The sequence below is a fragment of the Hyperolius riggenbachi genome, chromosome 4 (assembly GCF_040937935.1).
Source record: "Hyperolius riggenbachi isolate aHypRig1 chromosome 4, aHypRig1.pri, whole genome shotgun sequence".
In the NCBI taxonomy this organism is placed as follows: Eukaryota; Metazoa; Chordata; class Amphibia; order Anura; family Hyperoliidae; genus Hyperolius; species Hyperolius riggenbachi.
The window spans coordinates 69,613,299-69,627,525 of record NC_090649.1 but is presented as its reverse complement, the minus strand read 5'-3'; the positions used below and the strand labels follow the sequence as shown (position 1 = coordinate 69,627,525).

The following is a 14,227-nucleotide window of genomic DNA, read 5'->3' as shown; positions in this document are numbered from 1 at the left end:
TGTGCAGTGGGGTGGTTAGGGTTAGGCATCAGATAGGGTGTTTGTGGCGGGAGGACAGTTACGGTTAGGTGTCAGGGGGGAGGAACCTGTGTGAGAGTAGGGTTAGGTTTAGTTATAGTAAAATAAAGATATTTCATACCGATATTTTACAATCCTTCTTTACACTTTAAAGCCAATGGGTACCGATTTAAAAATAAAAAAGTCAGATACTCACCTAAGGAGAGGGAAGGCTCGGTCCTAATGAGACTTCCCTCTCCTCTCTCGGTGTCCGGTCCCGCTCAGGATCCCCCGTAGCAGTATTCGACCAGTTCGGTCAAATACTGCCACTTCCACCGCCGCAGGGAGGTTTCGGAAGTCTTCAGGAGCACTCGGGCTCCCGAAGACAGGCCGCTCCATACTGCGCATGCGTGAGTGCCCTCTATGATGCACTCGCGCGTGCACAGTATGGAGCGGCCCGTCTTCGGGAGCCTGAGTGCCCCCAGAAGACTTCCAAAGTCCCCCGCGGCGGGGGATTTGAACGGAGGACCCTGAGGGCACCGGGAGAGGAGAGGGAAGGCTCATTAGGACCGAGCCTTCCCTCTCCTTAGGTGAGTATCTGACTTTTTTTTCTTAAATCGGTAACCATTCACTTTAATAGTAGATTTCGGCAAATTTACTGATATTCTACTATTGGCTTCCATGGCCGAACCAAATTTCCAGACACCTTTTTATTACGTATGCCAGTGAACCTACCATAGATTGTGTGAATTTTCTTCATCCTCCTCACATTTCCGGCGCCATCATCCAGGCGGAGCCAGATGGTGAGTCTGTCGAGGGGGCTGCCGTCCATCTTGTAGTAGAACTGCAGGCACTGCTCCGTTCTCTTCGGATAGAGAATTCGGGACTCTAGCAGAGCGGTTTTTCCAATCTCTCCCCCATGGGTGTTAAAGGACATAAAGTAACCGTTGTCTACACAGAGAAGAGTATTAGGCGTTAGTTAAAATAATACAGAAGAAAAAGTGTAAAATGTAAAATCTCAGATACGTGTTCCTCAGCGGAAGAAGGCCCCGGCCCCCTAGCGCACTAAAACATAACTTTTATTTGTTACAGATAAAAACTAAACGTATATGAAACAACAAAATATATGAAAAAACAGGTTGTGTTGGTGTGTGTCTCACCAACACATTTGTGTCATTGTGGATATATGTAGTCTGGTTGAAGAGTACCGGGTTGAGGGGTTATCTCAAATATAGTAATCTCAGTCATGGTGGCGTAGTGGTTAGCGCTCTTGCCTTGCATCGCTGGGTACCCAGTTCGAATCCCAGCCAAGTCAACATCTGCAAGGAGTTTATATGTTCTCCCTGTGTCTGCGTGGGTTTCCTCCAGACACTCTGGTTTCCTCCCACATCCCAAAACATACAGATAAGTTAATTGGCTACCCCCTAAATTGGCCCTAGACATATGACTATGGAAGGGACTAGATTGTGAGCTCCTTTGAGGGACAGTTAGTGACAAGACTATATACTCTGTACAGCGCTGTGGAAGATGTCGGCGCTATATAAATACTATATAATAGGGAGGCTCTTCAGACTTTTCCACATCTATGACACAATAAAAGCAGACAGTGTGGGGGTATACAAAACACCCTGTGCACTAACTGGACAGACTCGACATGTTTCAGCATTACGCCTTCGTCAGGAGTGATTAAATTATCAGTATATACAGTGCAGTGCATTTACACATGTTACAAATGTAAAATCATCAACATACAATTGTGTTTTATCATGTTTACCTCTTGGATACTCAAAGTGTACAAGTGTGTTGAAAAAAAAGTGCCCCAATCAGGCAGGGGTGCTGGCACCAGACCAGCCCATCACAACTGCCTGCTGCTCCTTTTGCTAACTGGTGCTGATGGTCCCGCAGACGAAACCATGGCACCATCATTGGGCCAATTACTGCACACGATCAGAAGCAGTGATGGCACTGCTGGCCGTTGAACTGTAATTGAACTTTAAAGAGAGGATTTTTCATTACAGAAGGCTCATTCACACAAAAGGATATGTTTATAGTGAACCTGACATGATTTGAAAAGGATACTAACCTAGGTAGAGGGATAGCCCAGAGGCTTCCCACTTTCTCCTTGTCCTCACCATTGCCACACATTGACCCTCTGAACATATCCAACAAGAGCTTGTTGGATATGTTCTCATGGCCACACTCCCCGCCACTAGCGTGGCCATACAGCATCTGAAGCTGCTCATGCACAAAGAGCCGAGGTGCGAGGCTGCAAACTTTCAGAGGGTCCCAGGCAGCAGTGGTGGTCTCAAGAAGCAAGTGGAAAAGCTTCTGGAGGATCCTGAGGCTTCCCTCTTCTTTTTTATTGTAAAGCCGCCTTGTGTTTGTGTTAAGCTTCCTGATTACGAAGCTATTAGATGGTATTTTTTAGATTTGTGCTTGAAGATGACCTCTCAGTAAAATCAATTTATCTTGTTCTAGCACCATCCCTTTAATCAGGTTCAAAGTTCTAAGCTAGTAACTAAGTTCATGGTTCAATTTCAAATACCAGCAAGGTAAACACACCGGAGGATAATCCATCTCCAACATTCTTTTTTTTACGATTATCTTAGAAAAGTAAACAAGGCAATTGACCCTTGGCAGCAGCACTGGTTGGCGGTTGTTAAGCCATATCATTCGGCCTTTGCACGCACACTGCGGTCTCCTGGGGTACATGTGGAAGACTCAGCAGATTCCTGTAAAAAAATGTATTACCTCTGCAGCGTCCAAGCAAGGTGTGATCATTGGAAACCCCCGGGACACTGAGCTCGTGGATCCAGTCTGCATCATCTGTAGTACCCTGGACCATGCCGCAGATGTTGATGAATTCAAAGGCGCACTGATCCAGAAGAAGGAGCGGGGCAGCTGAAAGGGAACATTAGATTACCTGAAGAGACTTTAAAGCATAACTACGTACCTCTAGCGGCATAACTACAATTCATGGGGCCTCCAGTGAAACTTTGATAGGAGGACTCCCCAATGTTCACACCCCTTCCCTTGCTTCCCTTGGTGCCCTTCATGGCCTTGAGGACCATCTCATGGGGGTCATAAAACAAGTGTGACCATCATGATCTTCACACCCATAACAAGTGAAACCACAAAAACACCTGATTTGAAGTATACTCCCCTGTATTGGAGGAAGGGAAGAATAGTAGATAGGGCCCAATCACAGCTCTGGGCCCCCTGCCATTGCAGGTGCTGTTCCCCTCTTCTTACGCCCCTGCTTACCTTGGTAAAGGGGCATCTTGGGATCCTCCAGAGACTTCCCATGTCCTCCTCCAGACCACTGTGAGACACCAGGGCCCACGGTAAGTTCACGGCCGCACTCCCATATGTGAACAAGCGTGACCGCATGGCCCTGTGCAGTAGCTTGGAGACGCTCAGGCTCAGCTTTTTCCACTAAGCCCGAGCAGCTCTATGCTACTGAGTAGGCATGATGAATCCTGTGCCTGCCAGACTCATTCACAGACAGGAGCGAAGCCACGCGCACTCTTCAACTTACACATAGTCTATACATCGTGGTATTTGCATCCAGAGCCAGCACTACAAATAAGCCAAGTGCCCCTGGCCCCAGAGTCCTTAGGGGCTCCCAAGTATCTTCCATTGCCCCTTTAAAAAATATTTGTCCGTCCGCAGCCTTCATTGTCTAGTTACTGTGGCGTGCTACTGTGTATGTGTGGTGGAGGGGAGTCGGCAAAAGCAGGAACGGGGGAGGCAGAAGGGATATATACGTTACCTGATTCTGCCAGCATCTTGGTTTCCATGGTTCCCCTTCCTGCCTGGTGCTGCTGGGTCACATGGACGGCCACAGAGGATATCATTTAACCTCAGCAGTATTAACCCGTGGACCCAACCTGTCTTGTGTCAGCAGACCAGGCTGGTGGCGTTCTGAGATATGGTAGAGCGGGAAATTTATAGCATGAACCTGGAGCTGACAAGCCTGCAGAAATTGCATAATGCAAGAATGTCAGCAAGGACCAATGTCTCAAGGGAGTGTTTCCAACATCTTGTGGAATCCATGCCACAAACAATTGGTTTATTTTACCGGAAAACAGCATCCCTACCCAGTACTAATACAGCCAATGCAGTTCATAATAAAGTGCACAGTAGGGTCCGATCCATTTTACTTTTTCCCCTAAGTTTTCTCCTAGGTGATATTTTCACATCTTATAAATAAAATGCATCATAAAGCACACCTAAACTGGAAGTAAAGATTAGTATTTTAATTGACCTGGCGCTTTTTCCTGCCCACCGTAGTCTGACAGGCCCCTCAACATCTTCTGGGTCCCCTCTGTTCTCCCGCTGTCAGCTCCGAAATCCCTGTGATAGGCACTCTAATTGCGTTGACTGCACATGCGCCGTCCCATCCGCAAGCTTTAAACAGTCACGTGCCATCCCTGGGATCACCTGTGCATGCGTCAGAGCTGGGACAAGGTCCTCCAGCACCCGAGGCTGAGACACCAAAGTGCGCCCCTCCATCCCTGCCACCCCAGCCGTCACACACTGATTGCTATTAGACTAAAAGGTGGCCACACACCATACAATTTTTTAAATATCTGTTCAATTTAAGAATTGCAATACATTTTTTTGACTGATTGTAACATTTCAAAAATATGACCAATGTACCACACACCTATGTTCAATCTTTCCCCAATTATGATAAAAATGATTGGAAACTCAAAATTGCTAGGGGGTGTATATTAATAAATTCACAATCTAACACACACCATACAATCTTTAGAAAGATTGAAGAAAAATATCTGGCATTCCGGATCGATAAAAATCGAAGAAAACGGGAAATCCGATCGGATTTTTCAGTCGAATGGAAAAAAAGCTTTCGATTTTTTCGAGAGATCCGATCGTTTTTATCGAATTGCCGTAAAATCGGATCATTTTATTGTATCGTGTGTGGCCACCTTAAGAGGCGCCACAGGGCACACAACCTCCCCAACACCTTAATATCTAGTTATCTGGCTTGCAGTCACTGCCATGTATCCCCTTTTCTTATTTCTTTCTGCTTAATACACAATTAGGAATGACAGCTGAATGAATTGTGCGCCCCCTCCTACACTGCGCCCTGAGGCTGGAGCCTCTCCAGCCTATGCCTCGGCCCGGCCCTGGCATGCGTGGTTCTCAAAAGAATGTTTGCAGTGTCGGGAACACAATCATGGAGCACGCACAGATGGGACTGCATGTGCGGAGTGGACCTCCAGACCGCAATAATTGATAGCGGGAGATCGGAGGGGACCCAGGCCAGAGGATGTTGAGGGACCTGCCAGACTACAAGGGGCTGGAAAAAGCTCCAGGTAAGTTAAAATCCCCAGATGTGAGCACAGTTTACATGTGCTTTAAAGTGAACCAGTGATGAACATATCTAAAGATTTTATACTCACCCGCGGCTTCCTCCAGCCCCATAAGCTCATCTGAGTCCCACTTGGTCCTCCCGCGGTCTGCCGTTCAGCTGAGATCAGCCCTGGTAACAGCTCAGTCACATCCAGTCTGGGTCTTCTGAGCATGCGTGGACCTCCCGCACATGTGCAGAAGACCCAGACTGGACTCGATTGAGCAAGTTACCGCGGCTGAACGGCAGACCACGGGAGGATGGCGTGGGACTCACACGAGCTTATGGGGATGGAGGAAGCCGTGGGTAAGTATCACATTTTTAGATATGTTCACCTCTGGTACACTTTAAAGGCCAGCTGAAGCAAGAGGGATATGGAGGCTGACATCTTTATTTCCTTTTTAACAATGCACATTACCTGGCTGTCTTGCTAAGCCTCTGCCTCTAATACTTTTAGCCATAGACCCTGAACAAGCATGCAGCAGATCAGATGTTTCTGACATTATTGTCAGATCTGACAAGATTAGTTGCATGCTTGTTTTAGGTGTGATTCAGACACTTCAGCAGCCAAATAGATCAGCAGGGCTGCCAGGCAATGTGCATTGTTTAAAAGGAAATAAATATGGCAGCCTCCATATTCTTCTCACTTCAGTTCCCCTTTAAAGAGACTCTGAAGCGAGAATAAAACTCGCTTCAGAGCTTATATTCAGCAGGAGCATGTGTGCCCCTGCTAAAATGCCGCTATCCCGCGGCTGAACGGGGATCCCTTACCCCCCAAATCCCCCCTTGCAAAATCTACGACCAACTTGGTCGTAGATTTTGCTGCTGCTGGAGGCAGGGCCAACGGCTGCAGCCCTGTCTCTCAGCGCGTCTATCAGCGGCGGATCTCCGCCTCTCCCCCGCCCCTCTCAGTGAAGGAAGTCTGAGAGGGGCGGGCGAGAGGCGGAGATACGCGCTGATAGACGCACGTGAGGCAGGGCTGCAGCCTTTAGCCCTGCCTCACCAGGAAGAGATCCCCGGGCACCACGGAGGGGATTTGGGAGGTAAGGGACCCCCGTTCAGCCGCGGGATAGCGGCGTTTTAGCAGGGGCACACATGCCCCTGCTGAATATAAGAGCTGAAGTGAGTTTTATTCTCGCTTCAGACTCTCTTTAAGCCTTCAACAAGCAAGAAAATATTCAGAATAATTCTGTCAGGAATTTTTCAATTGCAGAGTTCTGAAAAGTTAGTTTAAACAGAAGATGAAAAATGATCTTCTAGGAGAAAACACTGGGAGAAAAAGTGAATGGGATTGAGCCCAGTGATTGTTCTCATATGCCTCCTACTGTTCTTCAGCCTTAGTAAAATCCACCCCAGTCATTTTGGACAGATTCTTCTGTCACTTACAGCAGTTGTACATGCGGTTCAGACGCTCCAGATCAATCGCAGAGAAGTCCAGGCGCTGTCCTATAATGTTATTGAAGGCAGGGATTTTGGCAGTTATGGTCGGAACATTAGGGTCTATGTTGAAGGAGTAGGGGCCGTAATGCATAACAGACTCATAGTCGTATGGAGTGTTCAGGTCAGTGATGAAAACATCGTCGTACGTGTTGAAGTTGTGTCCCATTCCTGCAACACAGAGCGGCACAAATTATTTTCATAAACTCAATTACAGAATTTTTTTTTTGCAAAAGTTTTAATTCGGGCAGGAGGTGGAGGAGGTAAGTCAGTAACCAGATGAATTTCTGCCTAAAAATTGGCCTTGTTACTGAAAATGGAATCCTAATAGTTGATTAAAGAGTACCTACAGTCAGGGATGTGCTCACGAAATGAGCCTTAATTGAGCGGCTGGATTACAAGCGGTTATTTACCCATAATTCTGCCGTCCGCCCTGCGTTCCAGCTTGCACGCGTCCTATTGGTCACGTTGCAAGACTCACCATGGTGCACTTCCTTCTTCCTCCTCTTTCACTGATTAACCTCCCTAGCGTTGTGGACGAGCTGAGCTGAGCTCGTCCAGAGATGCTGGAGGGTGCCGCTCAGGCCCCACTGGGCCGATTTTAATCTTTTTTTTTTAATCTTTTTTTTTTTAAACCGCGGGAATCAGAACGCCAGGGAGGTTAAGTGTAAACATGGCCTTCATTATGTCTCAAGCATTACACAGACACACCTTCAGTGATTTGATCCCACCAGATCTGAACGTAGTCATCTCGATCTGTTCTAGATTGCTCATGATAGAACCCCAAGGCGTGGAGGATCTCGTGTTCTACAATGGCTTTATGGTCACATCCACTGCCGATGGAAAGGTCCTGACCAACTCCAAAATCCCCGACATAGGACCAGCATCTGAATATAAAACAAATTCATGCTTTTTCATGCTCTTTACATTCTTGGTAAGGAGCTTAAGAAACGCAAGTGAATAATACACACTACGACTTTGCAGACAGGTTGCAGATGGTCAGTGAGATGCTAATTATTATGGCTTGCATGAAAATGTCATGCAAATTATATTCAGCTTGGAATTAAGCACATCAGTTGCACTTTCTGCTGAATTTTGTTTGTGAACAATATTAATATTTTATCCATGCATCAAAAATAATGGAAATTTATGGCAGCATAATCTTTGAACATGTTTTAAAGAGACTCTGTAACAAAATGTTCATCCTTATTTATTCTATCCTATAAGTTCCTATACCTGTTCTAATGTGCTCTGTCTAACTGCAGCCTTTCCTATTTGCACAGTGGCTGTATTATCTCTGTTATATGATCTAATCTTCTCTCCTCCGTTGGGCTGAGGCAGTCAGACTGGAATGTGCTGTGCTGCTTGTGATTGGCAAGAAGCTATACACACCCTCTCCAGGCCCCCTCCAAGCTCTGTATGACACACACTGAGCTATGTCTTTTGTTTGTAAACACTGGATAAAAATGGCAATTACAAGCCAGGATTGCAGCAGTAAGAGGCAGAAACAGCACAGAGGGGCCCAGGAGAACATAATGAATAGAATGGTATGCTTTCTATTGTTAAAGGGAAGGTTCAGGGACTGTTTAAAAAAAATAAAAATCCGCATCCACTTACCTGGGGCTTCCTCCAGCCCGTGGCAGGCAGGAGGTGCCCTCGGCGCTGCTCCGCAGGCTGCCGGTGGTCTCCGGTGGCCGACCCGACCTGGCCAGGCCGGCGGCCAGGTCGGGCTTCTTCCGCGTTCCAAAATGCGCCTCACGGCGGTGCGCTGACGTCATCGGACATCCTCCGGGCTTTACTGCGCAGGCTCAGTAGTTCTGAGCCTGCGCAGTAAAGCCCGGAGGACGTCCGATGACGTCAGCGCGCCGCCGTGAGGCGCATTTTGGAACGCGGAAGGAGCCTGACCTGGCCACCGGCCTGGCCAGGTCGGGTCGGCCACCGGAAACCACCGGCAGCCTGCGGAGCGGCGCCGAGGGCACCTCCTGCCTGCCACGGGCTGGAGGAAGCCCCAGGTAAGTGGATGCGGATTTTTATTTTTTTTAAACAGTCCCTGAACCTTCCCTTTAAGAGTACAGATTCTCTTTAAGCAATCAAAACTTGACATGTTACATGTTTTTTGTTTATTATTTTTGTTATTTGATATGTTTAACTAAAATAATTGTTTTGATATTTAAACCAAAGTTGGTTATAATTTATAAAAATTTATAAATTTATAAAAATGGCAGATCTCTCAGGGCTTGTTTCCACTGTTGCGACGCGATTTCGGCCGCATTCCGACGCTTGTAAAAACGCATGCGGATGCGTTTCCACATGCGTTTTTACCCGCGATTTCGCATGCGATTTCGCATGGCAGGGTGCCATGCGAAATTAACCATGACACTGCCAGGGCTAAATAAAATTGAAAAAGGTGCGAAATCGCACGCGAAATCGCGGGTAAAAACGCATGTAACAAACGCATGCGTTTTTACTATTAAATACATTAGCGGCGATTCGCACGGATTCCCGACGCAGGCGAAATCGTTGGCTCTTTTGTGCGTTTTTTTCACGCTGAAAAAAACGCACCTCAACAACGCTACAGTGGAAACAGGCCCATCCACTTGCATTACATGTGCGGATCTGCATGCGTTGTACGCATGCAGATTCGCGATAGTGGGAACGAGCCCTAAGACTTTCAAAGAGGCCAAATTGTTGGTGCTTGTATGGCAGGCGCTACTGTAACAGAAACTGCCTGAATGGCATTTCAAGAGGTACTGTCTCAAAAGTAATGACTACCTTTGAAAGAGAAGGAAACACGTCTTCAGCAAAGCACAGTTGTGGCCGAAAGTCATAGTTGTCTGAGAGAGACTGCAGAGAGCTGTTGTTTTTCACCTGTTGAGTTGATTAACCTCCTTGCCGGTTATCCCGAACTCAGTTCGGGGTAACCTGCGCAGGAGGATATCTCAGGCCCCGCTGGGCCGATTTGCGTAATTTTTTTTTCCTACACGCAGCTAGCACTTTGCTAGCTGCGTGTAGTACGCGATCGCTGCCGCTCCTCGCTGATTCGCCGCTACACGCAGCGCCGAGCCGCCTCCCCCCCCCCAGACCCCTGCGCCGCCTGGCCAATCAGGGCCAGGCGCTGAAGGGTGTTTCGGGATTCCCTATGATGTCCTGACGTCGATGACGTCGGTGACGTCATCCCACCCCGTCGCCATGGCGACTGGGGAAGCCCAGCAGGAAATCCCGTTCTCAACGGGATTTCCTGCTTACTCCGATCGCCGGAAGCGATCGGAGTGGCTGATGAGCTGCCGCCGCTCAGCGGCTATCATGTAGCGAGCCCTGGGCTCGCTACATGATTTAAAAAAAAAAAAAAAAAAAAAGTGCTGCGCTGCCTCCTTGCCGGGGGAATTAGACCGGCAAGGAGGTTAAAACAGCTATTCCCAATTAATCAGGGTAATTAGGATGCTTTAGAACAGCTTGGACTATTTGGAATGGTATAGAACTTTGGATTTTCCCACAGATTGTGACAGTTTCCGAAGGGTATGAATAATTTTGGACTGGACACTTTTTGCTCAAATGTAAATAAAAGCTGAGAAATGTTTTCTTCCCACAATAATGCCTCTTGTACATCATCTTATTAACTTTTGGGAGACCCCCTATGTCATTTCCCGTCAAAAAAATGTCTTGCTGGTTGAATAAAAGTAACTTTATCTCAAAATTTGCCAGGGGTATGAATAATTATGGGCTGTACTGTATATAACTAAAGCCTGGTACACACTTTCAATTGTGATTGGCTCATCAATGACCAATTTTACCCCCTCCATGTAGTGTGAGGTTTACCTGCACAATCTGCTCATAGTATTTAATATCTGTTGACCCTCATGCTAAAAATAACACTACATAAAGCTATGTACACACTTGAGACTATAGTTGTTTAAAACGGCTCTGAAACGATTGATCGTCAAATAATCGTGCACAAAACTTTTACAAACGATCATTAAATCTAAAAATGAACGACCGATATCGCTGGAAAATGTGGATCTGTCAGGACGAACCCGATTGAATGATGATAGTTTTTTCAAAAAGTGTGTATGGTTATTGTTAGATAACGATCGTTGCATGCATGCACAGACGTGTCACCCAACAAGCTCTGATGTTACTTCTCTATGCGCGCAGCACCTGCTTTGGTCGCCGCCATGCGCCGTAATATTATTATGGTTCTAGCGGTGCTGTCAGGTAAACCCTGCAATTTGGGTGCCGGCAACATCAGGACCCGAAATTATGGCAACAGAGGACAGGCTAAGGTAATCAATAGGGCAATATACTTGTTATCCCCTACATTGTCGCATACAGGGAGAGCTGCCGCTAGGCTTCTCCCCACGCCCAGCTCAACACCGCCGGGAACATACGCCTGCCTCTCCCTCCTCCACTAGATTTCTCCTGAATTAAAGTGGATCTTTTATAGAACTCCTATGGGAGCCACCATTATTTTTCTACTTGTAAAAATTGTGGTTGGCTCTCTGTTGATTCTTCATATTTTAAGAATTACAGGCCGCCAGCTGAAAATTGTTATGTGCAAACTGCAAATGTTAAACACTATCATAACTGCTGTATAATAACAAAAAATATGTAAAAGTACGCATGATAAAAGCATCATTCCAGAAAGTTGAAGCTGGTTTTGATGACTCACCCTCCAAATTTTTGGAAATGGATATATGTACGATCTCCTTCATAAGGCTTAAAATCTACACAAGACTTCAGGCGGAACATTTCCAAAGACTTCAGAATAACTCCCTTGGCGTTAAGGTCTGAAAGTAAAAACATGATGGTCTGGTTATCTCACTGCTGCATAAAGTTTGTTTGCATTCAATTTCCCTGCAAGTCAATTTATTAGTGTCACACTGATCATCTCTATGCATGACAGACAGATAGATGATAAATAGATGGAGATACGTTGAGGCTGGTTTCACACCAGAAACCAGTGTTATAGGTGTGGTGCAAGTGGATAACGTTACTCACTGCTCTGTTATCTAAGCACAGTTTTCAGGTGCCCAAATGTTCAGAGCCCAGTTTTCAGGAACCCAATTATCTGGAGCCCAGTTTTCAGGTGCCCAAAATGTCTGGAGTCCAGTTTTTGATTGCCGAACTGTCAAGAGCCCAGTTTTCAGGTGCCCAAATGACTGGAGACCAGTTTTCAGGTGCCCAAATTTGTAGAGCCCAGTTTTCAGGTGCCTAAAAGTCCAGAGCTCAGCCGGCTCTTCTTTCTGCTCTGCCCTTCCACCCCGAATGTGAAGAAGCATTTAACCCTTACTGCTCTCTCCTCAGTCTCTTACCTGTCATAATTCTGCCCTGCCTGCAACAAAAAAAATACATTTCTCAGTTTATACAGTTTTTAAAAGCTAAAATGTCTGGAGCCCAGTTTTCAGAAGCCCAAATGTCAGGAGCCCAGTTTTTAGCAGCCTAGATTTCAAGTGCCCAAATATCTGGAGCCCTGTTTCCAGGAACCCAAATGCCAGAAGCTCAAGTTTCAGGAGCCCAAATGTCTGGAGCCCAGTTTTCAGGAGCCAAAAAAGTCAGTAGCCCAATTTTCAGGAGCCCAAGTGTCTGGAGCTTCATAAACCTAAGGGCCAGTTTCCACTACTCGGAGATTGGATGCAGAATGGATGCAGAATGGATGCAGAAAAACTGACTCCAATGAATGCCTATGGGAAAATCTGCATCAGAAAAATCGCTTTTAGTGGAAACAGGCCCATAGACATTCATTGGAGTCAGTTTTTCTGCATCCAATCTGCGTGTAGTGGAAACAGGCCCTAAATGTCACAAGCCCAATTTTTAGGAACCCAAATGCCAAGAGCCCAGTTTTCAGGAGCCCAATTCTCAGGAGCCCAAATGTCTGGAGCCCAATTTTCAGGAGCCCAAATATTTGGAGCACAGTTTTTAGGAGCCCAATTCTCGGGAGGCCAAATGTCAGGAGCCCAGTTTTCTAAGGCAATGTAGATAGTGTGCAAGGAACCTAAGCATTACCCTCTCAGTAGCACAGGGAGGTGGTTGGAAGCGAATTTACATGCACTGGTATTCCTCGCCTCTTTCTCCATGTGCTTGAACTGGAAAATTAAGCTAATGACGGAGTCAGGAGATGGACGACAGACAGACAGATAGATTACCCAGGCTGTCACCCAGTATGTACGGAATGGGGAACTTCCAGCGTAAGGATTCATTTCGCAGAGCATTCCTCTCTCTCTGGTGGAAGAAAACAAACAATGCAGCGTTAAAATGACACATATGGACACTGGACATTTCTGCATTTAGCATGGTGGGACAATGGAAGATGCATTGCCCTCATGGGGGACCATATCATAAGCTTAATATGAGGAAGCACTTGACTTTTGATCTGCACTGTGCATGCATTAAACCAAATACCGCACTGCACAGTGAGAACAAGCTCTAATCCAACATTCCTAACAGAGACTATTGAGGACAAGGACATAACAATAGCCCCCACCTTCCCCGTATGAGTACCGGGAGCATGCAGGGGCCCGTCAGAGGGGGTAGCACTGGCTCGGGTGCTTATGTAGAGCTGTGAGTGGAGAAGATTGAAGTAATTCACATGTCTGCATGCTCCTCCCTCCAACTTCAATCTGTGTGGCGGTCTTCTTAGCTCTACTGCTGCCACATCACTGTCCCATGACCCTCCAGCAGGGGCGTAACTACAAATTATGGGGCCCGCCAGCAAAACTTCGATTTTAATGATCACGAACAGTTCGGCAGTGAACAACTTCTACTTCCACTTCTACTACTTCCAGTTCACTAGGGCCCTTAGTAGTAGGCACTGGCCCGGCAGTGCGCATCCTTGAACGCGCACCTGTTGCCGGGAACGCTCTGTGCATGAGCAGGGCCGGATTTATACTCGTTACCGCCCTAGACCACTGTCACCAGCTGCCCCCCTTCAGTATAGATAGCGAGATGACCCGTCCCCCCTTCCCTCTAGTATAGGTAGCCAGATGACGCCTCCCCCTTCCCTCTAGTATATGTAGCCAGATGACTCCTCCCCCTTTCCCTCTAGTATAGGTAGCCAGATGACTCCCTTAATCCCTCCCCCCCCCCCTTCAGTACAGGTAGCCAGCTTGCCTTCACACCGCAGCAGCCATCAGTTTTACTCATTTCTCGACTTGTCTCCAGTGCAGAAGCTTCCTATTCTTTTCCATCTTTAATGCTGCCCAAGTCCATAGCCGCCGGCCTCAGTGCAAACGTGCAAAGAGAGCAAGATGGCTGCTGCACAGGCAGCTAGCAGCAGAGTACCGCGGTCAGACGCTCGCCTGATCTCCCTGCATTGCAGCATTTCCAAGCTTGCAAATTCTGCACCATTTTAGCCTGCTGCTTTGGTGCCCTTCCTCCCGTGGTGCCCTAGGCCATGGCTTAGGCGGCCTTTGCCTAAATCCG

At 47.0% G+C, this 14,227-nt stretch overlaps 1 protein-coding gene across 1 annotated transcript in view; it reads right to left on the bottom strand.

Annotated features, from left to right (window-relative positions):
- The window catches only part of MEP1A (meprin A subunit alpha), a 31,201-nt gene extending 17,253 nt beyond the window's left edge, over nt 1-13,948 (bottom strand). The window contains exons 1-7 of the mRNA XM_068233246.1: nt 13,916-13,948; nt 12,952-13,027; nt 11,478-11,595; nt 7,523-7,698; nt 6,761-6,982; nt 2,749-2,898; nt 733-948 (exon numbers count right to left, since the gene is read on the bottom strand). Coding sequence (XP_068089347.1) covers nt 733-948; nt 2,749-2,898; nt 6,761-6,982; nt 7,523-7,698; nt 11,478-11,595; nt 12,952-13,027; nt 13,916-13,948 — 991 coding nt within the window. The remainder of the gene's footprint in view (nt 1-732; nt 949-2,748; nt 2,899-6,760; nt 6,983-7,522; nt 7,699-11,477; nt 11,596-12,951; nt 13,028-13,915) is intronic.
- Nucleotides 13,949-14,227: the final 279 nt, after the last annotated feature.